This window comes from Fonsecaea monophora (genome assembly GCF_001642475.1).
Source record: "Fonsecaea monophora strain CBS 269.37 chromosome Unknown Scaff35, whole genome shotgun sequence".
Classification (NCBI taxonomy): Eukaryota; Fungi; Ascomycota; class Eurotiomycetes; order Chaetothyriales; family Herpotrichiellaceae; genus Fonsecaea; species Fonsecaea monophora.
In genome coordinates this window covers 137,385-163,721 of record NW_019173966.1, presented here as the reverse complement: position 1 = coordinate 163,721, position 26,337 = coordinate 137,385, and the positions used below count along the sequence as shown (strand labels likewise).

At 52.8% G+C, this 26,337-nt stretch overlaps 9 protein-coding genes across 9 annotated transcripts; 5 read left to right on the top strand and 4 right to left on the bottom strand.

The window, feature by feature from the left end:
* Positions 1-92: 92 nt before the first annotated feature.
* On the top strand, positions 93-1,145 carry AYO21_05537 (hypothetical protein; the record flags this gene model as incomplete). The annotated part of the gene is made up of 1 exon (XM_022655506.1): positions 93-1,145. The coding sequence occupies one exon, from the start codon at positions 93-95 to the stop codon at positions 1,143-1,145; it is 1,053 nt and encodes a 350-aa protein (XP_022512206.1).
* A 693-nt stretch (positions 1,146-1,838) lies between these two features.
* On the bottom strand, positions 1,839-3,678 carry AYO21_05536 (alpha,alpha-trehalose-phosphate synthase; the record flags this gene model as incomplete). Its single annotated transcript, XM_022655505.1, has 4 exons — positions 1,839-2,109; positions 2,174-2,513; positions 2,573-3,316; positions 3,372-3,678. The coding sequence occupies 4 exons, from the start codon at positions 3,676-3,678 to the stop codon at positions 1,839-1,841; spliced, it is 1,662 nt and encodes a 553-aa protein (XP_022512205.1).
* A 2,093-nt stretch (positions 3,679-5,771) lies between these two features.
* On the bottom strand, positions 5,772-8,012 carry AYO21_05535 (hypothetical protein; the record flags this gene model as incomplete). Its single annotated transcript, XM_022655504.1, has 1 exon — positions 5,772-8,012. The coding sequence occupies one exon, from the start codon at positions 8,010-8,012 to the stop codon at positions 5,772-5,774; it is 2,241 nt and encodes a 746-aa protein (XP_022512204.1).
* Positions 8,013-11,010: 2,998 nt separating this feature from the next.
* On the top strand, positions 11,011-12,533 carry AYO21_05534 (hypothetical protein; the record flags this gene model as incomplete). Its single annotated transcript, XM_022655503.1, has 3 exons — positions 11,011-11,348; positions 11,439-12,140; positions 12,335-12,533. 3 exons carry the CDS (start codon positions 11,011-11,013, stop codon positions 12,531-12,533), a joined length of 1,239 nt encoding a protein of 412 aa, XP_022512203.1.
* A 2,076-nt stretch (positions 12,534-14,609) lies between these two features.
* Positions 14,610-15,254, top strand: AYO21_05533 (hypothetical protein; the record flags this gene model as incomplete). The annotated part of the gene is made up of 2 exons (XM_022655502.1): positions 14,610-14,705; positions 14,766-15,254. 2 exons carry the CDS (start codon positions 14,610-14,612, stop codon positions 15,252-15,254), a joined length of 585 nt encoding a protein of 194 aa, XP_022512202.1.
* Positions 15,255-16,957: 1,703 nt separating this feature from the next.
* On the top strand, positions 16,958-18,399 carry AYO21_05532 (hypothetical protein; the record flags this gene model as incomplete). The annotated part of the gene is made up of 2 exons (XM_022655501.1): positions 16,958-17,303; positions 17,357-18,399. 2 exons carry the CDS (start codon positions 16,958-16,960, stop codon positions 18,397-18,399), a joined length of 1,389 nt encoding a protein of 462 aa, XP_022512201.1.
* A 90-nt stretch (positions 18,400-18,489) lies between these two features.
* Positions 18,490-19,119, bottom strand: AYO21_05531 (hypothetical protein; the record flags this gene model as incomplete). The annotated part of the gene is made up of 2 exons (XM_022655500.1): positions 18,490-18,933; positions 19,009-19,119. 2 exons carry the CDS (start codon positions 19,117-19,119, stop codon positions 18,490-18,492), a joined length of 555 nt encoding a protein of 184 aa, XP_022512200.1.
* Positions 19,120-22,031: 2,912 nt separating this feature from the next.
* Positions 22,032-23,420, top strand: AYO21_05530 (hypothetical protein; the record flags this gene model as incomplete). The annotated part of the gene is made up of 2 exons (XM_022655499.1): positions 22,032-22,412; positions 22,524-23,420. 2 exons carry the CDS (start codon positions 22,032-22,034, stop codon positions 23,418-23,420), a joined length of 1,278 nt encoding a protein of 425 aa, XP_022512199.1.
* Positions 23,421-24,190: 770 nt separating this feature from the next.
* AYO21_05529 (hypothetical protein) lies at positions 24,191-25,503 on the bottom strand (the record flags this gene model as incomplete). Its single annotated transcript, XM_022655498.1, has 2 exons — positions 24,191-25,183; positions 25,420-25,503. The coding sequence occupies 2 exons, from the start codon at positions 25,501-25,503 to the stop codon at positions 24,191-24,193; spliced, it is 1,077 nt and encodes a 358-aa protein (XP_022512198.1).
* Positions 25,504-26,337: the final 834 nt, after the last annotated feature.

Genomic DNA, 26,337 nt, shown 5'->3' with positions numbered 1-26,337 from the left:
TGCGAGCGATTCAATTACGTTTGGGGGCCTCCCTTTCTCCTGCTCGCGCGGCTTTGAAAAGTGTTCTGTGTAAACCGCGGATCGTTCATATCATGAACTGCTCCTCTTCTGCGACGGTGCTCGCGCGGCGTGCCTCTGCCTGTGCTAGTCGGGCGAGGACTCTAGCGTCGTCGTCATCGCAGTCGTCTGCAAATTCGGCCGCTCTCACGTCGCCGCCGTCACTAGCTGCTCGTCGAGGAGGAGCCACTCGCGGTTTATCACAATGTCGTCGAGTCTCCGTGCAGCAACACCGAGCATTCTCATCGACATATCTGAAGCACCAAGCACAGCCTGTCACTGACCTCCCGCCGTCATCCTCGGAGGGACTCGAGGCCTCGATACTGGGCAAAGCCAGCGATGACGGAGCGAACGTTGCCCCCAGCATCCTCTCACGAGCGTCGACGGATCCCGACCTGAAAAGATCGTCTACCTCCTCCATCCCTCAGAGCTCATCACAAACACAAATACCACAGTCATCGCCGCCGGCACCGTCGGCTTCGTCCTGGGACCCGTCGCTGATTTACTCCTCCTCCTCATCATCATCATCCACCTCGCACGAGATCCCCGACGCGGACGCAGAATTCCTATCCACCTCGCCCACGCTGGTAGGGACGGTGACGCGGGCTGGGACGATGCAAAAGACGGTGCGGGTGACGCGGCACATACAGGTGTGGCACGCGCACTTCCAGAAACACTTTACGCGGCCGACGCACAGCCTGGTGCACGACCCGCACAACCTGCTGCTCGAGGGCGACGTGGTGCGGTTCGGCGCGTTCCCGCCCTCGATCCGGCAGCAGAGAGACCGCCGCGGCCAGGTCGTCGTCAAGAGGCACCGGCCGCGCGACCGCAACGGCATGGTCAAGGAGCAGGGCGTGCGGTACATTGTCCGCGAGGTCCTCAGCCCCTTTGGCGTACCCGTCGCTCAGAGACAGCCTAGGGTCGTGGGCAGCGAGAAGGGCAGGTGGGCCGGCACCGAGGGCGAGACCAAGAAGTTGGCGGTAAGACAGAAGGGAAGGAGGAATGCAAAGGCCAGCGGCAGCAGCAAGAAGAACCAGCCGAAAGCAAACCAAAGCGCCAACGTCGTGGAGGGAGAACGGGTCTCGTAAAGAGGGAGATCAAGGGAGGCACCGGTTTAACCGACCTCCGAAAAAGGGACGAAGCCGGCACTGCAGCACGAGCGGAACCAAACACTGTACACTGTCCCCTGCTACCACTACTACTTCTGCACATGTATATGGCTAGTATTGATTGGGGCCAAATCAATCAATCAATCAATCCATCCGTTTCAAGATCAAATATCCGAGACACTTACACATACTTACAATGTGAAATGTCAAATTTTCAAGGAGCACAGAAAGAAAGAAAAAGGCTGGCTGGATGAAAGGCACGCATAGCTGGTCAGCCGAACTCTTCTCTTTTCCGATTATACGGGTCGAGAGGGGATCAACTTGTGTCTACCTGGTAAACAGTCAAAAGACTATGCACCGTACATATAGACAGAGGGTGTACTACTGTGGCAGCTGATCAGAAAGCGAATGCAATGTCTATTCATGTGTCAAGCCACGACAAGACTCGATTGCCCAGGTACTATTGAGATACTCGCAACGATGGATGAATTCATTTCCCGTCTATGGTTCCCCTCAGCGCCTTGCCCTGTCTTTCTGTGTTGCTTTGGCCCTTTGTCTAAAGTACTACCGCATGACTGTAATTAATGCAACGGGAAGAGCTCACGGGAGAACTCTACCACATGACCTCGTATCCTTTCGTTGCCACACATTATCGAGCTTCATCCCTTCATATCATATCGTCGCTGACTTTTCTTTTGAGATTCCATCAGCAGCCGCGACATCACCTCTCGATGCTGGCTGGCCATCGATTTCGACGTCTGCTTTTGTGGTTGGCTGGGACGGTTGAGATGCTGGCTTCGACTGTGACTCCCCATCTCTGTTCTCTGAAGGCGGTTGTTGAGACGGCGATTTTATCAGGGATGCTCGCCGTAACTTCAACTTCTTCTCTCCTTGGGCGGATATTCTGGTCAATTCGGCGACGAAAGATTGACCCCAGAAAGCACTTGAGACTTTCGTTAGACATGCTGACGAGCAACGACTGGATACAAGACTGTGGAATAACTCACCTGGTGTACTTGAACACATATTTGTGGAGCTTGGCATAGTTGATAGCACGGTGTTCTGGACTCATGGTTACCGCCTCCTGTATGGCACTTGCCAGTTCCTCGGTGTTCCAGGGGTTCACCAAGATACTCCCGTTCAAGCTCTGTGCGGCACCGGCAAATTCCGAGAGTATCAGAACGCCTTTGCGCTGTTCCTGAGAGGCAATATACTCAAATGATACCAGGTTCATGCCGTCTCGTGTCGAGGAGACAAGACAAACATCTGAGACGGCATAAAGGGCGATAAGCTCGTCGAAGTTGACCGATTTGTGCATGAAGTGGATGGGCATGAACTCGACCGTGCCTAGGGTTGTCAGCAAGCCAGACTCTAGGTGAACCTGGATAGACTTGGAAGCAACTTACCGAATTTTCCGTTGATGCGTCCCACCAACTCGTTGACGACTGCTCGGAGATTCTGATACTCCTCAACGTCCTGTCTGCTGGGCACGGCGACTTGGACTAAAACCACCTTGCCAATCCATTCGGGGTGGTCTGTAAGGAAAACTTCGAGGGCATGAAGTTTCTGGGGAACACCCTTGATGTAATCGAGCCGATCTACACCAACAATCAACTTGACGCCCTTGAACTTTTCCTCCAGCACAGCAATGCGCTTTTGAACCTTCTCTTTCTTCAGGCCTTCGGTGAACTTCTCCGGGTCGATGCCAATCGGGAAAGCACCGACTGTGACAACTTTGCCCTCAAATTCGACCCCGTTGGGCGTGGTGGTGAGGTTCAAGATCCGCGAACAGCTGCTAAGGAAGTGTCGAGCGTAGTCGTAGGTGTGGAAGCCAATCAGATCACAGTGTAGAACCCCCAACAGGATTTCATTTCGCACGGGCAGAATCCTGTATATCTCACTCGATGGGAAAGGGGTATGTAGGAAGAACCCAATCTTGACGTTGGATTTGGTGGACCCGATCTCTTCGCGAAGCATCTGGGGTAAGAGCATCAGGTGGTAGTCATGGACCCAGACAAGATCGCCATCCTCGACTTCTTTGGCAATGGCCCGAGCGAAGAGACGGTTGACTTCTGAGTAAGCATTCCAAGCGGACTCATCGAATGTGATTTCGCCAGGATGGTAGTGGAAGAGCGGCCACATGATAGAATCTAGGGTTTGTTAGCTGGACTTGTCGTTAGTAACGAGTACTATGGGGAGCTGTACTTGAAAATCCATTGTAGTGGCGATCAGCCAACTCGTCGTCCACGAAAACGGGAATAGCATCGAACTCATCCTTCAGTCGCTTGACCACGCCGCCAGCCTCGTCTTCAGGGACTTCCAGTCCTGGCCAGCCATACCACTGAAACTTGGTGCTCTTGGCTAAGCCACTTAGACCTGTGACAAGACCTCCTGAAGACATAGAGAAATCATATTTCCCTTCGGGGGAGCGCTTGATGGTGATTGGAAGACGGTTGGAGACCAGGAGAAGTCGTGATTCCACCTTCGACGGGCTGTCGTTCACGGATGGCATGTCTGCAACAGAATTTGTCCAGGTTGCTGCAGAAGCCCCTTAATGTTTTGAATTGTCAGAGCTGACTCAGAACGAGTTCGGAAGATGATCAGATGGAGGATGTGAGGGAAAGGGTCAAGGTACGAAGCCAGGTGAGAATGCTGGTGGGTGAACGGGTGACGGTGGGGTATTGGTGGGAGTTGTGAAATGACCCCAGCAACCTTGGTGTGTGATCTGGTGTTGTTGCAGACTGGAGAGGTGGAAAAGAAGTTGAGGTGACTGTAAAGGCAGAGATGTCAACTTGATAAGTGGATGGATTGCAATAAGTTTGTTTGGTGCTGGGAGGATGAATTCCTGCCCAATGCCCAATGCTTTCTTTCAAGCCAGTCAAAACGCAATCGAGATGCAGGTGCAAACAGATGAATTGAGGAAGGCGTGATCCGTATTCGCTAGTAACGTCGGCTGTTCGTCACTTCCCAAGCGTCACTTCTGAGTTCCACGAGAATCGGTGCTCGGTGGCGTGGTGTGAAGATCTGTAACGGCGTCTTGATGTTTATTTGCCAACTAGGAGAAGCTTTGGAGAGGTCAAGGAGTTGAAGTCGTTGTCGAGGTGCGAGGGTCAATGAGGAGGGCCAAGTGACACAAGAGGCATGTGAGAGGGTGCGATGGACACGGTCCGGTCAATTGAGGCTCATCTTCGGGAGAAGGAAAAATTCGATGGGGACGAAGATGGGGATGTTTCTGGCGCTTTCTTGGGTTTCGCAATGAGGTACCAAGTCTCGTTTGATTTCATTTGATGTTGATAATAATAATACCGACAGGAAGAAGAAACAAGTAATTTACCTACTGTTCTTGTGGTAGTACGTCAGTACGGGTTTCGGATCAGGGTTCCGGGGCAAAAGTGGGCAGTTTCGCAGTGAATAATAGTGGGCACTGGGCAGCCGGAAGCCACAGTGGCACAGTCGGACCTACACCTTCCTCAGGCACTTCGTACGATTTAGGCATTGTAGGTACTGCCCACGCCTATAGAATGTTCCACTATTTCTTCAAGATCTTAGCCACCACTACTCAATCAGGAATGCCTTCCCTGCCTGTGTTGCCTGTGCCAGGTCTTCGGTGCCTCCCGTTTCCATGGCCGCCATCATCGCGTGCTCCATTGGAACGGGATCGTCCATCTGTCATCCCCGTCCTCGCCTACTGTATTACACGGAAGTACCTGTACTGGCAAGCTAGGAAAGTGGAAATGATCTCAATGACCTTTTTTTTCTCTGCTCGACTATTCAATGACATCTCGATTTGCGAGTGATTGACAGTGATAGTGATAGTGACTCGACATTTCATGGTTGACAGACACGCTCTCCATGTATCGCATACCCCCCATCCTCATCGCCACCACCGTCCCTGTCCTTCCCGTTACATCAAGAAAGACACACCATCCCACCACTCCGTCAACAAAACATGACCATGCCAGTGACAATTGCCCGACAGTTTGCCGTGAGGAGCCTTCTCTTTCTTCGAGTTATTTTTTTCTCTCCTTTTGACGTCTATATAATTTCTGAAATGGTGCATTCAGAGCCGCTAACCTCGCCAAGTATAGACATGTGGTCAAGATGGTGCAGGATCTGTTAGGAAACGCTCGTCGCAAGCACAGCGCCATCCTTGTTCATGCTTTCAAAAGAAATCTCACTGCTTCCCGCGGCTGTGGTGCTCCATCCCATCCCCGCTACCCTCAACCGACCCCTCCAGACACAAAAAAAATTTGTATATATGCGTGGTAAAAAAAATTCAAGGGCTAGATTCATGCTAATGAGTGCATTCGTCGTCGTCGTCGTCATAACGCCATGGTCGTTCATCAGTCGTCCATCCGATACACGTGAAAACAAAATCAAGAAGCAATATATGCTATCGTGAGACACGTCGAATACCTCGTGAGATCTGCAATGACAGGACCTTCTCATCGTAAGACGTAAATGCATCGTATGCCTAGTTCGCTCGGATCACAAGTTTGGCAAGGAATTTGTTCGACAACGAATCAAAATCTTTGCGGTCGAACCGTGCGTTGGGTCGACCTCGTAAGTAGTTTTCTACACACCGCATTAGTTCTTTGCACTTGGTCAAAAGAGGGGCATGGAAATCTCCTCACCATATCTCGTCACATGTTCTCGGACTTCGCTCATCGTGTTGCATACATCCATGTTGGATGCCAGGAGCGCATGGTGCTTGGAAGTATCCCATTCAAGGAAGGATGGGAGTTTTTGAGAGATGGCCTGGAAGAGGCCGACCACGACACCGACGGGCGTGGTTTCCATGTCGTTGCAGAACTTCTCTACGGCCGCAGAATCGGGGACACGGTAGTGGCAATCAAATTGCATGCATTCCCACACTGCCAGCAAGACTGATGCAAGGATGAAGATAGTGGGCCAGTTCTTGAGCTTATCTCCACTGTACACGCTCGAATATAGGCTGGACAGTTCTTCGAGTACATCCTTGTGCAGCTCGCGCCACATATCAGCCATGGCACACTTGATTTGGAAGTTGATCATGACGGGAGCCATCGTCTTGCCGAAGAATTTGGATGTCTGCTCTTCAATTTTACCAACGAAAGACTCTTCGCTTGGCACTCCTTCGACCATGGTGATGTGCAGCGTTAAATTATAGGCTAGCATCAACTTCAAAGCCTTCTTGATGATCTTCGATCCGGTTTTGAAGTAGAACCGGTAAGCCGTCTTGAGCATTTGTGAGAGGAAAGGTGTTCCCTCAAAGTAATCGTCCACAAATTTCTCAAATGTGCCAGTGCCGTCAATATGTCGGTCAAGGTAATCACTTAGCATGGTTGTCGAGATGCCTTCCATGCCAGCTGAGAGCTTGGCCGTCGATACTTCGTAGCCATCGGGCGCGAATGAGTTGGCCTCGATCCAATCCATCTTCAAACACGTCTCATCCCTGACATACACTTCTCGAGCGGTGACGGGGAGCATATGACCATAACCGTGGGTGATGAATAGCGTCTTCTCAGTATCCGAAAACCCCTTGATATTACCCACAGAGAAGCCGAGCGAAATGTGTCTCTCATAGTCGAACTTCCAGTCCTTCAAAAAGTAGCCAATCTCCTTGATGTCGATGCGAGTGCAAGGGACTTGCCACAGGCGAGCGTGCGACGGTTGACATCCAGCACAAGGTTCTCCTTTGTCGCAGGTCTTCTTCAAGAATTTACATCGCAGGCAGGCTCTCAACTTCCGGATTTCACTGGCTTGTTTCCGTTGCTCCGGCCGGAGCGGTCCTTTTCTTCGGCCAACTCGTTTCTCCCCTTCTGCCTTGCCACTAGGTGATGACTTTTTCATAACCTTATCTGTTGACTTGGCGGCCATGGGGCTCTTTCGGGAAGGTTTGCGGCCAGGAGAGCCGGCTGAGCCTTGGGATCCGGGGGATCGTATCGACGGTGCGGACGACTTGGCCGAGGGGATTGGAATGGGGCGCACGAGGGCTGAAGGGTTGACGCTCATGGAGCCCGAGCTGTGGTCTATTGACAGGCGGTGAGTATGTCCGGGGTATTCAAAGTCGCTATCTGACAGGGTGGTTGGTGAATACACAGCCTGGGAGGCACCTAAGTCGAGACTGGACATCAGTGCGCCATGGCTATGCTGTTCTAGGTCTGAGTATGACGATTCGGACAAGGTTCTATTGTGCACAGTCTGGTTAGGATCAACGAAGAATTGTCGCTCGTAGGACTCAAAGGACGTTCTGGGCTCAACCATGGTCCACCCGTGTTCGTCACAGGAACTGGGCTGCGAAAGGACTTCGAGATGGGAGCCCGTGGGAGAGTTGGTCATTTGATGATACGGTGAGACGGCAAGTCCAACATCTGTCGTCGTATAGTTGATCAATTCGCTCTGAAGTTCGGCCCAATTCTGAGGCATGCCCTCGATGCCGGACCCGAGGGGAAGATAGGTGGCTTCGAGCGATAAGCGAGCGAGCGGAGCCTGCGACACCGGCAACATGGTCATCTGAGAATGGTGTAAAGACATGCCGTGAAACTGGGCATCGTAATGCAAATCGTACGGCTGCTGAGGATTGGCATAGTCCATAGCAGTCTGCTGTGACTGCGGTTGTTGATGGTGCTGCTGGTGTTGTTGTTGGAACCTCCAAGTATCCATCATGGGATGTTCTGCCATTGTGGTCTGTCGCAGACCATGGCTGTTGGTCTGGATGGGAGAAATGTTCCTCCTTGGATCTGGCCGAGGGGCAGCTACTTGGTCCATTGGTATAGACCAGGCATGATTTCGGAAGAACGAGGCGCTCCTGGAATCGAGGTCATAGGCAAGATCTTCACTGGTCAGGGCGACGTTGCCCGCCATGGTTGACAAGATGTGTCAGACAGTCAGCCTCGTGGGATTAGATATGCGGGATCTGGAGGACAAGGCGTCTCGAGGATAGACTGGTCGATTGATGCTCTCGCTCTCGGGCCTCGTGAAGCAAGAGCAGGAGTGAGCTGTCGAGAGAAAGAGGCAAAGAGGAAAGAGAATGAGGACAAGAGTTACAGGAAGTGACCGCTCAAGACGAGCTCGACTTGAGAGGCGGGCGTCAGGTGCGATGGCGAGAGATAGTAAGAAGAGGCGGTGAGCAGCGCATGCAGGGTTTTGCGGATCGTCGAATTGGGCGGGGGTAACACGAGAGAGCGGGAGAAGAGTAGCAGCGGGCGATGTGGGTGTCGGGGCTTTTGTCGGTGCGATGCTAGTGGTTCGTGGGATCGCCCTGTGGTGCTTGGAGACACTCAGTTGGTCAATGGTGAGTGGTGAGGGGCCATACAGAGCCCAAGGTGAGCCAAAGAGAGCCAAAGGTAGCCAAAGGTCCCAAAGGTCGCCTGCAGGATGAGGCCTCAAAAGCGGCCAACCGATAAGTCTCGTTGGACTGGATAAGACTGGGCCCGACTTTCCGACGCGTGGTGACTGGCTGATCAGGCCGAGGGGAGATGGGAAGATGGCGCTCTGGTGGAATCACAGCCCCATTTGTGTTGACTTGAACGAGGCCTAACGGAGTTCGGTGAAGGAGATCGGGGGGTAGAGCTTTGTTCGTCCGCTCAGCCAACCGCTGTCGTGGATGTCGATACTGGGCAGAAGCGAGGACGTACGAGCAGCTGTGTGAGATACTATCTATACCCTCTCTGTCTTTGTGTCAGTTCGTTGGTGATTTCAGTTTTGGAGGTGAGGATGAGGTATTATTGTGTGAGAGGGAGGACTTACCAGGTACTCAGGGGACGCTGTATTCCGTTCTTTGGCGTCGGATATCTTTTGTTGAGGAACCCCGCCGTCGCCCCCAGCCTAAGAAAAGTGATGCTTCGTTGGTTGGTCAGGTGGGCTCTCGGCGGTGGTCGTTATTGAGGTATTGACTGGGCGGTCCGGGTATTTGGAGTTGGGTACCGAGGAGGACTGAGTAGGACCGTGTGTGGGCACTTGGCAGCAGTAGCAGCTCGAGGACCCCCCCGTATTTTCCCGGGGCTCAAAACAAGGGTTGCCGGTGGATTCGCTCCGGTGCAGTACTTACAGAACACCTATACTTTTCAAGGAGGAACAACATGCAGAGAAGATGAAAATCTGGAGGTGAGAGACAGGAGAGGAACGCAGTATTTACTACTGAAACGAGCGACGAAGAATTGCAGTGTTGTTATCATTGCATTTCCAATATGCTAGGACCTTTGGTGGCTGCGCCCTGTTTGCCATCCTTCATCCCCCAGTCTCGCCTCTTCAACCGCTGACACGGCACAACGAACGACGCGGCAATGAAGTCTGAATAGCCCGTGTCCTGATCCCGCTCCCGCTCCCTCTCAGCCTTCCTCAGACAGTGGTCTTGCTGCTCGTCTCGACAGCCAACATCAATTTTACCATCCCTTCCTCTCTTTTACCCATGATAGCGCTGGTCTACCGTGCAGGATCCGGGTTCAAGACACCTGGAATGATTGCCCCCAGCCTCCTGCGGACTGGAGCAGGGCACAAGCCAAGTCTTACCGCAACAATACGAGTATCCCTGGTTGACCATAGAGATGTCGCAATGCCACAAACAAGCTCACCGCTAATGCATGTCATCAACCAACGGTGCTGACAGCTAGTCCGGCCAGGGCAAGTCCTTTCTTCCCATCGCGTCTGCCGTGCAAACTCTTCGGTTGTGAGAGGGCGAGATCTGTGCTGCGCCTCTCTGTCCAAACACAAGTTGTCCTTGTAGAAATCTGTATTATTCCTCCCTTGCCTGTATGTTCCCTCAAAAGGCAGCCTCGTCGCTGTCTCCAGCGGCATGTGCAAGTTTACGTATAACCCCTGGTCCACGGTGACTTGAGACAACGGCATATTAAGGACTGCAAGCTGAACACCATGCACGAGGGCAGGCTCCTCTTTGAAGAGCGGTGTAGGCTCTGAGACCGCCTGTGGCTAGCCACCGGGCTCTTGCTGCTCCTGAAGGGTAAGAGCTCCAGCTGGCGATTTCAAGGACAGGACATAGGAGTCTCCCCCACGGATATGTCAATCTAGTTCAAGAGAAAGGTTGGTGACAGACCGACGTTTCAGATGTTGAGATATGGAGGACATCGCTGTCTCAGTCCAGTGCGGCTCCTCGATTGCGACGGTGAACCCACACAACGGGTAGCCATGGTCTTTGTCCGACAATGCCTACCAAACCCATCCAGTCACCGACCACGTCGGGCAACACCGCATCTTCTCGATCTTTGAGGTTCGTGGTCAGTGGTATTTGAGGACTGGCCAAGTCGGGATACCCCTGCTTCGTAGGGTTTGTACGTCCAGCCTTGGGGGTGAAGGAAGATCGATTCCGAAGTTGTGAGCTTTGTATCAGTGGGCTTGTCCCTTATGTAAACATAGTACACAGGGTGAAGCTGGATATAATGTGTTGAGTGCGTGAACAAGTCGACGGTGGGCAAGGCGCTGAGGCTGGTATTGGCGAGGTTTGAAAGCCTTTTGGTGGTGGGCGGCTGCACTCCTTTGTTGACAATTACCCCGCAGTCAGTTCTACCGCAACGATCAATGTCAATTTCGCCTTTATCTCGAAGTGAGTTGAGACTGAATAAAATTTAGCCAAAGACAAGCTTTTCGCTTTGTTCAAATTCGATTTTCAAGCCCAGGTCTGCTGTGGAAAGCGCGAGGCAACTGTTGTGGTTGTCCCGAAGTGCTCGACACTCGTCAACAGTGTGGAATTTGACAACAATACCAACACGCAGAGTGCCCCTTTGTGATGAGCATGTGGTATGTGCACTGAGGGAGAACACTTGATCTCTCTCTTCATCCAAGACTACACCTTCACACCTTCACACTTCTGCGCCCTCGAGTCTCCCTCAACATTGTCATGGCCACCATGGAAGATGCCGCCCATCAGATACCCCCATACTTCCTCCAAGCACCACGGCTGCTCGATACATTGGAGACCGAAACATCTACCATACAAGACGAAACCATGAGCGAGTGCTTGCCTCTCCTCAATGGCATCAACGACCCATCCCGAAGTCCTTTTGATTTCAATGAGTTTGGATTGCTTTATTTAGACAAAGAAGCGCACATTGGATTTCTAAACCAGCACTTGGACGAATTCCCTGCTCCTTTCGTTGGTATGGATGCAAGTCGTCCTTGGATGGTGTACTGGGGCTTAGCAGGACTTTACATGCTGGGTGAAGATATCACAGTATTCCGCTCGAGGTAACACTTGTTCTGCAAATGCCCTCTACGCTCTCCTGATCCTTCATGTTTCGGGTATATGACAAAACGGTGGCCTGACAGTGCTAACAGAGTCGTCAAAACATTTTATCCCATGCAACACCCCAACGGCGGCATTGGTGGTGGCTTTGGTCAAGATGCGCACCAAGCTGGAACCTATGCAGCGTTGCTGTCTCTGGCTCTAGTCGGCGGCGAAGAGGCATATTCACTTATCGATCGTGAAAAGATGTGGCACTGGCTAGGACGGCTCAAGCAGACAGATGGAGGCTTTCGGATATGTGAAGGAGGTGAGGAAGATACTCGGGGCGCTCTGTGTGCCTTGGTTGCCATTTCACTTCTCAACCTTCCTCTCTCACTTCCTCCTGAATCTCCGGCTCGTATTTCAGGTCTGAAAACGTTCAAGGATGGACTCGGGGAGTATCTCTCGCGCTGCCAGACCTATGAGGGTGGAATTGCAGCGTCACCAGGAGGTGAAGCGCACGGATCATACACCTTTTGTGCACTGGCCTGTCTGTGCCTATATGGTCCACCGCGCGAAACATTTAGCAAGTTTCTTAATGTCGATGCACTGGTATGGTGGCTCTCTTCCCGACAATATGCGCCTGAAGGAGGGTTCGCTGGCCGCACAAATAAACTGGTGGATGGTTGTTATAGCCACTGGCTGGGTGGTTGCTGGCCTCTGGTAGAAGCGGCGGTGAGCGGTCCTCGAGACTCGGCTGATGAGAAAGCGAGGGACGTGAGCGACAATTTGTACAGTGGTGAAGGGCTGGCAAGGTATATCCTATGCTGTTGTCAGGCAAGTGATGGTGGACTTAGGGACAAACCATCAAAGTCAGTTGTCCCCAGAGCTCATTTCAAGCATACATACTAACAGCGCTGCACAGGAGGCCCGACTCGTACCACACTTGTTATAATCTCTCTGGGCTCAGCATAGTCGAACACACCCATTCCTATCGAACCTCCCACAGCGACGATCCATTTGGTCCAGCCTTTTCCTGGCAGTTCTGGGAAGCCCAAGTCCCTAGCGAGAGCGATTCTAGTAAGGTCTTTGAAGCGGGAACGGGAGTCAAGCCCATCCACCCGGTCTTTGTGATTCCCCATGAATCAGCAAAGGCGATGCGGGAGTGGTCTTTGGCCAGGCCTCTCGAGGTTCTAGGCGCAAAATAACGCAGTCGGACAATGCCGAAGTTGATGCAACAGGTGTCAAGGGCAACCCTGGAAAGCAGATATGCTCGACGCAGTACGAGGGACTGCCCGTTATGCTGGCGCCCGACACACACCAGGTTGTTTATTAAACTCTATGCCACATGCGGCGATCTCGTGGAGACAATCAACTCTTTCTCGAAACTCGGACCTTCATTGAATTTCTCTTCTCTCCTCTCCCTCCTCATCCTATTCTGCATTTCACAAGGGTTCTTGGTTGCTTCATTGGTCACTGAAACTCTACGACCTGGCCGCCACAACCTCGAGACTTTTGTCGACTGCTTTGCCATGAAAATCATCCACCTTGTTGAAAACTTAGCATTGCTACTACACCCGGATGCAGGCCCGCACTGGATAGCCTCTAGTGGGGAGACGTGCTGCCGTTCATGCAGTTCCCAACTAAGGTTGGTCAGATGCATTTGTGTTTTCAGGGCGTCCCTTTCTTGCAGATGTGAAAGAACCTTCTCTTAACCCGTTGAAGCGTCTGAGCCACCCGCAGCCGCCTTAATGTCTTCGACTTCTCTTAAATTTGTCTCTCGTCCAAGCCAGAGAGTCAGGGGCGGACAGCCATTTGCTCCATCTCCAGATCATCTGCCATGTCGACGATGAAACATCATACCCAGAGTCTGATGCGAGGTTCGCCCGACAGCAACCCTGTCCTAAATACCTGAAAACCTGCATTTGATATGACAACGCATCCATGCATCGGAGCTCTACGACCTGAGGGCGGTCCATGGTCCACCGCAGCACACGCTTTCGTCAACCTGCCTAAGTCGAACAGTCCGCAAGCTTGACAGGTCGTAAAAGCAGGATGGTGGCGAGGTGAACAGTTTGCGGGCAATGTTGATCTCATAATGGTGCATGTCAAAGTTTCAACGCCTTAGCACTGAGGCATATTTCCCCCTACTTCTTGTACTTGTATGTCTTTTCCTCTCCCCGTTGGCGGCTAACCTGCCTATCAAAGAGGTACATGTACTCACCTTCTCTGAAAGTTTCATTGAGGATTTTCTTGTGGTCTTTAGTACGACGGGCAAACCACCCAGCCGAGATTAAGGCCCTGCATCGTCAGAACACCATTCCCCACCTGCCAGCTGTCTCTGCATAACGCTGATTGCGTCAATAGGAGATCTTTGCTCGAGACCCAGAGCAGAAGATCTGCCCCCTCCCGGGTCCAGGTCGGTTCCCAAAAAACATGTCTCTCTGCAAGCCTCACCGGTCGCGCATATAAGCGGAGAATCAAGCGCAAGTCAGAGCCGAAAAGGACCATGACAGGCCACGAGTAGCTCTGGTACATGGGCAACTTTCTCATTCGACGGGATGCGCGGGGAATCTTCAAGGCAGCTTGTCGCCAATCAATCTCGATCTGCACAAGCCCCAACAAAGAGGAATCATGCTAAGAATGGGCCCGACTTCAAGCTTCCGTTAACTGGCTGCAGAGAGTGCCAACACATCAACACATTACGATGGCAGAAGAGCATGAAAAATGCTATCCTCCCGAGATGGACCAATACCCAGCCGCTCACTCAAAACCGTTTGGCCACTGTGGAATCTTTCTGCATGCCCCACGCAAGTGCCGCTGTCTTCGCGCTTGCTTTGCTGTCAGTGCAGGGTTCTCTTGTTATCCAGAGCATGAAATATGTGGGAATGCCGCCACAGTTCACCTGTAAAAGGGCCCAGCAATGTCGATGCCCTCAAATTTGCTGCTACCTGACTACATTTGCCCTACGAAATCCGCCTTGCCTTCAAGCCAGGCGACGTCTTGTGAGCGGTGATACTGGTTGACAAGTGCTCGTTTGTTGTCAACATCTTGACCTTGTTTGGTGGTTTTCTCCTCTCTTCATTCTTGTTCAACAACTGGATGCACGGTCCATTGGGCTTCCAAGACGCTGAAAGCAACCTCAAATTGAAGCAGACATGCTACACACCGTCTACCTGGCCAGTATGTCTCATTCAACACCTCGTTCTTTCGGTTTTGGTTTCGATACCTGGCCTGCCCATTTTGTTCCTGGCTTGAAGTGTCGACATCATGTTGGCCTCTCCATGTTTACTCTCCGCACTATATTGGTCGCTCAGGGGTCGGCCAGCCTTGCAGATGTGCCCAAACGAACAGCTGGGGAAGGTCTCCAGGAGTTCTTTGTTCGTCGATTCTGGACAGCTTGAAAGCTCCATCTCTCTCTTTCTCTCTGCCGTTCTCAGACGCTGACGCCCTCCTCCTCAGGTCTATGTCAGCGCCGGCGATGGCCCGAGCCTGCTTACCAAACATCCTATAGTCCCTCTGGGTATCGATGTGTTGTTCGAGTGAACAACCGTGAATACCAAACTCCTACGTATCATTCGTCGGAGAGCTCGGCCAAAGAAAATGCTGCTTTGATCGCCTTCAACATCTGCCGCAACTTCTCTGCCAATGACGGCATGTATCCGACTGGATTTGCCCATGGGGGCGTGATACAGGGCAATCCAGTGCCTGTTGGCTCTGGTCGTCATAGCCGCAGGGGCGGAGCCGACACCGCTCGAATGGAGTGCCGTTATGGCGATTCTGACAGTGCTGGAAGCCGAAGCGGAGGAAGCAGCCCTGATTGGGGCGAGTCTCGCCTCTCGAGCCCGATGCGCACGTCTCCATCTCGCCGAGTTGTCTACTCGTCGGACGCTGGCCAATACAGCAGACGAGCCCTGCCACGCTACTAAGCTTCAGCGGACAGCCCTGAAAAAAAGTTCACCGTGCCCTTGTCTCCGGGCGGGTAATGTCTTGCAAAACCGGCTTGTTCCAGATGTTTGTGCACGAACCTAACGACTTGACGAAAACATGACCTTTTCTGTTTGAGGGAGGGCCAAAGCTTTCCTTTTCCATGATTCACGATGACACGACTACGCATTTTCCTGTGACGGTTGGCCCGTGGTTAGATAAAGAATTTTGCAGGCAACTGTGTGGTTCTGTGAGCCTTTTGATCTTGTTATCCCTCCCTTTGAAGCATGGCGGTTTGAAGAGCAGGTGGTGAGCTTTTGAGAGAGGTCTCAATCGACCAAAGTCTTTTGCCCGGAAGGATGTGTGAACGCTCTTCATGCTAGAAAGTTTTTTAGAGAACAGCAAAAATATCATGACACTTTTTCCCCCATGTTGACTGTCTTGTAAAGGCTGGGTTTGGTTCACTCTCAGGTACCTTTATTCCGGTCTGTTCCCGGTTGAACGACCAGAAAGAGCTTGGTTGTGAAGCCATTGAAAGGTGCCGCAGATTGAGGAGTAGCGGAAAGAAAAGGAGGAGTAGAATGTCGGAGATCAAACATGGCAGAGAGCCAACCAGGCATGGTGGCATGGTGGAATGCTGGAAACAGGACCAGTATGTCAGACAAGGGCAGCCTAGCGAACCACGCTGCCGCCACGGTGGTCAGTGAGTATAATATCGTGCAGAAAACCAGATGCAAGACATCCAGATATCCAGCTCACCGCCATATTCACTCAACTCATATATGTGGCTAGCCATTTCGTATTTTTGTATTGACCGTATTCTTCCTTCCCCTCGTGACCCACTCCGTGATGTTCCGGCGTTGCTTCTGAACAATCACTCGACACATGTGCATCAATCCAGAACGGAGAGATGACCTTGTCAAAGTCCCTCAGACACTACCTCCCCACTCGGTCGTTGGCCAACCGATCCCGCATGCTTTATTTGTCGAAAAGTTCTTATCGATAGGATTTCAGCGATCGAAGGCAATCTCGGTGAATGTCATATCAACGTGGGCTGATTGAAAGAAACGAGACAATGGCGACCAAGGAAAAGTTGGCATAGAACAACAGCTTGAGAAGGATCCCCCATAAGATGTCCTGCGGGCAATGGGTGACTGCAAACAGCTGGACAGGTGAGGTGGGTGCATGAAGACCTATGAAGACATCACAATGCAAAAACCTACCGATATTAACACTTCTTTCAGATGAATCAAGAAGATAGAGCATCGCATATTATTGCACGTCGCTGGCAAGTTCGCCATATGCCCAAAGTTCACGACCTTCTCCAGATACGGGGAATGTAGATCCTTATCGGGGCTGCCCAGGCCTCAGCCACCCCCAAACGGCCTCTACAAGCCCACCAGCCTCTAAAGTTGGTACCGAGGTGCCTGGAAGAGATGATTGGGGCAGAACTGTTCCGGCCCTGGCCACAGTGGCTGGAAGCTTCAACAAGCCCATGACGTCGTTTTGTTGATCACCATGCCACCAGGTGATGCTGAATCCTTGAAATGCATGAAACCTGCGTTTGCACTTGTTTCTTCCTCACAAACAACATCCCCACGCGTTGTAGTCTGTGCAAGAACAACTGGAGAGTACTACCAGGTCCGACACAATGCCAGTGCTACTTCGAGGGACTTTATAGCCTCGTGAGAGACGCTACTGAATAATGCGGGTCGCGTTGACGCTTGGGCGACTCGGGTCGGTCAAACCATTGACCCATGTCCACCGAGCGCTCAGTCTTCGACCCCCTGTTCTTGATCGACGTTCATATCTCAGTGTCCGTACGACACCTTTCTTGGGCACGTCTTCCTTCACACCATTCGGCTGCAGAAGTGTCTCTCACGAACAAAAGGCAAAAGATCTCAATCAGCAGGGAGTCGATGATGCCCTCGCGGAATTCGACAATGCTCTGGCCAACGATGGAGAAAAGCAGCAGCGTACACCATGGCACCGCCAAGGAGCGGAAGAGCCTCCTGTACGGAGACAACGCTCTGCTGGCGCCATGACCAAAGGTCGGTAGAGCTCTAGCATCTGGCCCCGGCCTTCTTACTGACTAAATCCGTAGGGAAGCTGCTCACCACCCCTTCACGACTGCTCAAGCTTGTTCTACCCTTGACAACATCCGACCACAATGACGATAGGAAAAACATCGCTCCCCTTGCACTTCTTGTCCACCCACAACAACCGCTGTCTTACCTTGAACGCTTGATCCAAGCGGAATTGCCTAAAGTCAAAACCGAGAAGGGGGACGATCGATTGCCGTCCATATCCTTCCGCGCCATGGAAGCTGAAGGTGATGAGATCATGCCGAAGAACAAGACCCCAGAAGAGCAAGAAGAGGATCAACGTAAGGGTCCACTTGGGGAAGGTGGTGTTCAGAGCTACAGCGGAGCAGGCAGAGAAGGGAAGGGGGAGGACTCGGGCGACTTTGTAAGATGGAGTGCCTCGACAGAGATTGGCGATTTTATCAGGGATGCGGCCAGAGCGAAAGAATTTGAAGTCGAAATCGAAGGCAACCCAAGAACAATCAAAGTGGCAGTACCATCTTTCAACGACAGAACCTTCTACCTGCGACAGAGGCTTCGCAGAATTTCAAAGAAGATTGCCGACCTGGCTGCTGTCAAGCGTGAATGCGATGTGGCCGCCCACAAAAGCGGGCAAAGGATCGCCCTCGGCGGATGTGGGATTTTGATAGGATATTGGTACGTGGTGTACCGCTTGACGTTCGAAACCGATCTCGGATGGGATGTCATGGAACCTGTGACGTATCTTGTCGGAATGGGAAGCATTATTGGTGGTTATATGTGGTTCTTGTACCACAATCGCGAGGTGTCATACCGTTCGGCGATGAACCTCACCATCAGCCGCCGGCAGAGCCGTTTGTATGAGCTCAAAGGCTTCGACCCCCAGAAGTGGGAGGCACTGATCGAGGAGGCCAACGCCCTCAGGAGAGAGATCAAGGCGGTGGCTTCTGAATATGACGTGGAATGGGACGAAACAAAGGACGAGCACGACGAAGCCGTGGTTAAAGCCCTGCGAGAAGAGCGCAAAAACGGGAACAAGGGCAAGTCGAAGAAGAACCAGGATGATGAAGACGAAGACGATTAAACGCCATTAATAACTGCCCAGTGGCCTGCCATGGAATCATACAAAAGGGATCAAACAGTATTACAAGGCCTTCGCGCCTCTTGGTTCTCGTCAGCGTCGAACATATTTGTCTCGGGCCGGGTCGAATATCTGCGAATCGTTGGAACCTGAACTCTGACCTGTATCATACAGAAACGACTCAGTGTCCAATGCGCCGAGAGGGGCAGGGCTGTCCTTACCTCCAGTACTACCACCTTCACCAGCTCGACGATTTCGGTTGTTGCGAATATCCCGAGAGCGGAAGACACTGTACAGCAGCCATAGGGTCACCCAATTCGGAGCGTGCTCCCCAGTCGTTGCGCCTAGATCGAAGAGTGTTCGCTGGACGGTGCCGGGTTTCGCTTGTTGCCAGGTGTCGATGATTGCTTGCCGGCGACGGTCCGGGCGTATGTGGTGCCAAAAGAAGGGAGGCGTTGTAGATGAGTCGTTTCTTTTCTCGTCTATCAGACTTGTTCGATCCGAGTTCAGTTTGCTGTACACGGCAATGGCCTCGTCCTGTTTCAGTGGATCAGCCCCCATGGACGCTGCGGTTTGGACCATTTCCCTCCCGGGTATCCCATTCCAACATACTCTCATAGCGCGGTAGTATCCCTCATGGCGAGGATCGGTGGTGCTCAACCCCAGAGCCCGCATGAAGTCATCCTTGGGAGCTCTCGGTCCTACCGGTTGTCTTTGAGGCATTATTCTGGCAGTGAGGAAGGAGAGGTGGTAAAAAAGGAGCCCGAAATATATGTGCACGATGTGATGACGAGTCTGTGAGCACAACGAGCGAGTGTCACAGACTTGACGACGTGAAGTTGCTTGAGCGCATCATATATATTGCAAAGCAGCTGAACGCCAAAGTCTAGGCGCAAGAAGAAAGCAAACACCGGCTTGATCTCCACATGTGGTTCAATTCAGCAATGCATTAAGCCCTGGGCTTTTTCCAGTTGGTCTTCTGGCCAAGATGGTTTTCAAATTCGGAGCTTCCGGCGCATCAGCAAAGGGTTGATGGATTCGTCCCGCGACGGCTTCGTCAAGCCTGAAGTCAAATATGCCCTTGCATTGCACACAGGCAAAGAGGTTAGCCAGTTTGACATGTTCTGCGTGTTACCGTCTTGAGCAAGGGCTCCTCGTGGCTGGTTATTGTGTGGAACTCTGGCAACGCCAAACCGGACGACGTCCGTCATGCCGCATATTCCCCCATGCGTCGCCTTGTTGCATGGGGGTAAATGAGTGTGTGCCAGGCCTGTTGGGAATCCCAAGGGTCCCTAAGTGCATGTACCAAAATTTCAATTCACCATGACGAGGGCCCTGGCTGATAGGGCCATAGTGCTGAGCCCGCTGGGAGATGGGCCATTTGAAACGCCGGGCTGCAGCAAACACAAAGGCACAAGTTCTGTCCTTGTTTCATGCGCTGGCTCAGACTACACAGCACCCATCCACCACGCCCAGGAGGGTTGGGTACGTTGACTGTTGGTCGATATACCTCCGATTGTCAGCCAGGGTCCCCCAAGCCTTCTGTCGGTGATGGTCACTCACTCCCACAATGGTTGGCCCGACCACATTTCAAGGCCAATATGACAGCTGCCGTGTCACAGGCCGCTTCGCCCACAAGGCATCGACAAACCTTGAACCAAGGTTTGCATCGACTTTTTTTCTCCAGCCTGTTTGGACATTGGGCAGAATGGCGCCGATCCCAGCACGCAGCATGTTTGCTACTTCGGAAACTAAATTAAGACATGCATAAGGAGACAAACAAATACGAGACGGATGCTTCTGGACCCCCCGCCATCTAGAGCAACGATTGAGATCCATGACGGTGGACGGTTGACGGCAGTACGTCAACTTTTGGGGGTCACGCAATTTGAGGGCTGATATCAAGGCCGCCATTAATCTGTGTCTGATCCAATGCCACCGGCCATTTCCTTCGATTCGAACATCACCTGACCCTCAAGGCCCGTGTCCCGATCGAGGACCCCTGTAGCCCACAAACTTTCGCTGGGAAGTCTTTCCCGCTTTCGCCTACTGGCTTAGCTGTTCGGATGTGCGACTTGAAGCTCTGCCGAAGTGGGAAAGACTTGTTCAAAGAATTGTTCCATCTCTGTGCCTCTCTGTGCCCCGCTGTGGGAAGGCAGCCTTCCTACCTTGCTGTCGTGCGACCTGTCAAATGCCAACCGGCTGTACGAGGCTTGGGACATGGCTCATATCCACTGAGCTGCTGGTTCTCCGTTAGGCTGTCCCACCAACAAAAGATTTTATCCCTAGGAATCAACGACAACGTCACCAGAGCAGAGTCTCTTGTGGGCGGTCTGCAGCTGGAACTCTCCCTCTATTCTCAGCCAGATACGTCTTCGAACCTGTGGAGACTTTGCTCTGGCTGTGGGGTGGGGGAGCTAGACAAGCAGCCACGCTCCTCGCTGGAATTCTCGGTCCTATCAAACGTCGGCCAATCTTGACATATTTGCAGAGCGAATACACTTCTGATAATAAAACCCTCTCCTGCTTGTATCAGAGGCCGACTAATTGAGACACAAGGAGAGAGACATGCCCCGGACGAGCTGACATACAAGTTACATATCTCTGCCCACGCTGTCGTGGAGGAATTTTTGGGCCGAATCATCACCCACGACACTTTGGAAATAGGACGACTGGCGGAACCGCAAGGCTGCCTGCAGTCTGATAAACGTTTCCTTCCATGACTCGTACAGAGCAGGCCGTTTGTCTGGGCTCTGTTCTGGAACCGTTCGCCCCATGGATCACGAAATCGGAAGGGGAGTCTTGTCCTTCGGGGAATTTGTGTTGTTAGTCTGGACAGTGGAATCAGCAAGCAGTAGCGGTGACCTTGGGAAGAGAACAACGCATCTGGGGACGTGAGACAGGCAGCCTTTAGGTGGGTGGAGGGTGGTGTGTACTAAAGAACCCTTGACTGGACTCAAGCGCGGAAACGGCTCAGGTTGAGGCGAGTAAGTTGGCAGTAGTTCGGCGTTTGACTATCTTTATCCCTTTTGGACAGGAGGGAGCAAAGAAGAACTACTGATACAAGCATTTTTGTCCACCAGCATGGTTCTAGTTAGCACGATACGGCAATATTGCCTGTTCCTGGACAACAGCCTTGCAAGGCTGCGGCCAGGTACGCCCAGGATAGCCCTATACCAAGTAGAGCCCCTCGAGCCCTACCCACCCTGCCACCCTGCGAACTCAGCCACCTACCGGGGCGAGGGGTAGCGCCTGAGTTTCTGGTTTCAATTATTGCAGAAATGCCTCAAGCGAGGTGTTTCGACCTTGCAGCCCCCCAAGTTTGATCTGCGAGCCAACTATCTTTGTCCCGCGATGGCGTCGTATGGCGTACCATGTAATTATGTGGAATCATGTGTCTAATGCTGGAGCCGAATTGGTTTTACATTGGCACTTATGCTTGACTTGTAAATAAACAATCCATGACCGAGAAACTTCACTTCTCCTCCCCCGCCCTCTGTCGAAACCTTCTTTACCTGCCCGTCTTCCGCGCCTCACGAACTCCGCCTCATTCCTCGCTCCCCCTGCAACACCAACCCCTCGGGTCTCAGGGACTTCGGCTTGCCTCTTCCGACTCGGCCTCGCTTGATGGAACTATGACACCCTCGCTGACCATCCCCGTATTCCTCCTCAAGACGCGATCCCAACCCCATGATGCTTACGAGGAATACTTTGCTGCTGCGTCCTCCAGCAGTAACGGCAGCAGCAGCGAGGACCACGCCGGTCCCATCTTCCTCCCTGAATTCGTCCCCGTCCTAGACCACCGGGCAAACACCAAGAATCTAGGTGCACTAGAGGAGCTGCTGAAGAGGGGGAAGTTGGATAAGCAGTATGGCGGCATGATCTTCACTAGTCAGCGGGCGGTCGAGGCTTGGGCCGACGTGGTCAAGAGGGTCGAGCGAAGTGCCGAGCGACCAGGGGACGATGATGAACCTGGAGGCGAGAGTGCTTCAGGTCGGGACCCGGGCATTGGTACGGTCTGTTTCCTCCTACGGCCCCCAAGGACGAAAGAGGGGACTTTGTTTTCGAGGAGGGGTTGATGATGTGCGTATGTGTGTGTGAGAACTTTTGGGCTGATGTGACGCCAGACGTCCAAGACCACGACAGACCACCACGACAGCACATGCGCCTCCGCAAGTCTCTTGGATGATGACTTTACGTTTCCCCTCTACACGGTTGGCCCCGCCACCTCGCGCGCCCTGAAGACGCTCGTCGTCGAGTCCTCATCCCTCGAGTCGTCGCCCTGTGCTAGCCTGCGCCCCTCCGTGTTAGGCGAAGACTCGGGCAACGGGGAGAAGCTTGCCCAGTATATCCTGTCGCACTACAACGCCCTACACTCGCGGAGACTCTATACCTTCTACGATGCGCCGAGACTACCCTTCACTCCGCTCATTGGACCTCCACAGGGGGAGAGGGTGGACAAAGGCGACGCGCGGCTGCAAAAGAAGCCCCTACTCTTCCTCGTCGGGGAGCAGAGGCGAGACATCATCCCCAACACGTTGATGGACAGACAAGGCAAGTTGGCGCCGGATGAGCGGATCCAGGTGGACGAGGTCGAGGTCTACACCACGGTGGTGATGGAGTCGTTCTCAAACGACTTTCAAAGGAGGATCGCCTCATACCACCAGGGTGCCGATGCACAGAAGACCGCGGTGGCAGGTGTCATTGTCATTGTGGTATTCAGTCCCCAGGGGTGTGAATCGATGCTTCGGTCACTGGGGTACATTGACGAGAGTCAAGCGCTGACTGAGTTCGCAAAGACGAGGTGGGCAGAGGACAATCTCGACTGTCTCCAGTCCGCCACCTCGCAGCAGCACGCGCACGCGCAGAGGCCGAGGTACGTTATTGTTACCATCGGTCCCACGACACGCGACCATCTCCGGAACAAGTACGGCTTCGACCCGGACGTCTGTGCTGCCAAACCGAGCCCAGAGGGCGTAGGTCGGGGCTTGACCGAGTTTCTCAAGCAAAAGAGGTTGGTATAGATGGATGGATGCTCTGCGAGGTGTATAGATACAGAGACCCAGACCCAAAATAATATATATATTAATAACAAGCATATCTTCCCCTCCATCTCTGCGTGTTCTGGTCTCTCCCGCTCCATAAGAAATTGAGAAAGGTAGATATATAGAAAAGGCACGACAAACAGGTAGTGGTGATACCAATGGGGCATGTATTCATTTCTGAGATAGATAGATAGATAGATGCCCAGCCGTGCCGTTTAGATCTACACGTCTGTCCTGCTTCTCTCTCTACTCGGTACATGCATGTACATACCTCGTATACAGATGTAGTTGAACCACATACAGAGGTACGAGGCTACATTGATCGATACGTTTGCTCCCCCCCCCTTCCTCTCCTCTCTTGACCCTTTCTTTTTTCTTCGCAATCCCTTTCGTCCAGCATTGTTGGCTATCACGCACACCACTTTTACCACCCTCTGACTCTGGGGGTTTCTTGCTCGATTCCACTTGCAAAGAAAAGGGGGGATCGTGGGGTGGCGTGAGGTGGGCACCGGTCTCTCGAGTCTTGACTGCTCTTGTTATACGCAAGCGATCAATCATGCACGCATGCATGGGAACATGGGGAGCATGGCAGACATGGTAAAATGGGAAATGGATGGCTGTTAGGGCAGGAGAGAAAGTAGAAAAAAAAAACAAGAGCGAAACAGAGGAGGAGGTGGATGGAAACGGCTCTTTTCCCAAAGTCTACGTTATCGCCGCTGTCGAGATCACCACCACTTCTAAAGAATGGTCTAAAGAATGGCCTTCTCACTCACCCGCCACCTCCCCTCCTTCGTCTTGACGACCTTGCCGTCCCGGCGCAGTTTCTCCAGCACCATGAGCAGCCCGTTCTCGGCCGGCTGCCACAGGTTCTCCGGGTAGTGGCGGTAGATGACCTTGACCATCTCGATGCTCTCCCACTCCTTGCCTAGCACGGTCTCGCCGCCGCCGATGACGTCCTCGTCGTCGCCGTCGCCGACCCGCGTGATGGTGTCGTGCACGAGCGGCTCCGCGCCTTGGGGCGCCGTCGTTGTCCCGTGTTTGAGCACGTTGAGGGCCTCTTCCTCGCGCATGCGCCGGTGCGCGACGTATTCGTCGATCTTAGCGACGGCGTCGGAGATGACGGCCCCGTGGCCCGGGAAGGCTCGTTTGATGCCGGTGTTGCTGTCGCGGGACTCTTTCTGCGCAGCCACCGCGTCAACGACCCGCCGCTTCATCAGCTCCAGCGTCTGCAGGTACAGGTGCAGATCTTCAAACACGGCCGTGCCGTGGCCCAGAACGTTGTCCGCCGTGAACAGTGCCCCCACTTCCGTCGGGTCCGGCGACGAGGTGATCTGGAAGACCATGTGGTCTTTGGCGTGCCCGGGCGTATGGATGGCCTGGATCTCAAACGGCGTCGACGTTTCCGCGAGAGGGGTCGAAAAGGTCTGGCCGTCTTGGATGTCGTGCACGCGCGAAGGGTCGATCAGTCCGTCAGGGTTCCACGTCGGTTGGTTCTTGTAAACCTTGACCGCTTCCCCGGGCTGGTTGAGTTCTTCGCACAGCTCCTCAAGGTCCTTGACCCCGCCCAGGTGGTCGTGGTGCCAGTGCGTCAGTAGACACGTCGAGACACTTATGGGTGTCTCTTGAGCGGTCAGCACGGTTCGTAGCGTCTCGATCCATTTCTTCTCGCCCGCGCCCGTGTCGATTAGTATGCGACGGGGTCCCGTCCCGAGCAGGTATGTATTTGTGCCTTGAAGGGTGAACTGTTTGGGAGCATCGGATCAGCATACGCATACGAAAGAGGAGGCAATTGATCACATGGCAAGGGACATTTCCCCCTTCTTCTCTCCATAGAGTTGTCCCTTTTCCAACGCCAGATAGAAACAATGACAAGGAACCACCACCTCTCCCGCGGACAGACACCCACAAAAGGAGAGAGAACCCCTCAATATGACAGGATTCCCGACAGGGACAATTCGAGAGCACCCAACGGACTGACCTTGCTTGGATTCCCGCCCAGAATGCGGACGATATTCGTGCTGATCTGCTCCCAATCTGGGAGTTCTGGTAGAGCTTGTGCCATGACACGTCTTGGGCCTCGAAATGCAGGTTTGGTGCTGTGATGCAAGTGTCTCAGTCCGGTGGGAAGTCTGCGCATATAACTAATCGTGTTTTCTGGGGGGGATCGAGGTTGCGGGAGATTTCTCTCGTTGCTGGCCCCAATCAGCACTATTTATGGTGACTGGCTTTTTTCCTCTCCCAAGAGATTTTGATGCGAAGGTGAGTTCTGGGACAGGCTGGTATTATCTGCAGCCTGGAAGCACCCGGATCTGTACGTCGGGTCTGTTCGGTAGAGTGATTGACAGTGTACGCGGATAGCCGAGAAGAGGGTAGAGGTTGATGGATCAGAGAGGGTCGTTGTCTATCTCGGGTACATGTATTCACGCCATCTCACCCTGTGGATGCCGTCTCGTTCGTACACAGAAGTTCGCCGCAAAATACGGAGGTCGTGAACTAGAGAGCCTTTGGGAAGGTAGCCTGAACACCGAGGGTAGGGATTCGTCTTAATATATGTAACCAGTGACAGAAGATACAGCGCATATCGCAATCACCGTCGAGCAATTGTTAATCGTTGTTTCTCCACATGCCGAGGTTCACAAGGCGCCTTTTTGTCAGTCATCATGACATCAAATGCTGCTACACAGCCTCGTCAGGGCACTGGATGACTGGGTGACTGGGTGACTTGCTACAGAGCACGTTTAGACGCATACATATGTGTGACCTTTGAAAACTGGTGTGCATTGGTATTTCCGCTACGAAAAGTACATAATATCATGCTGCCATTCAGCCAACATTCCAACCCCCCAATACACGATTGATTTCCTTCCGACCTCGATCCCACGACTTTCAGTCTTCC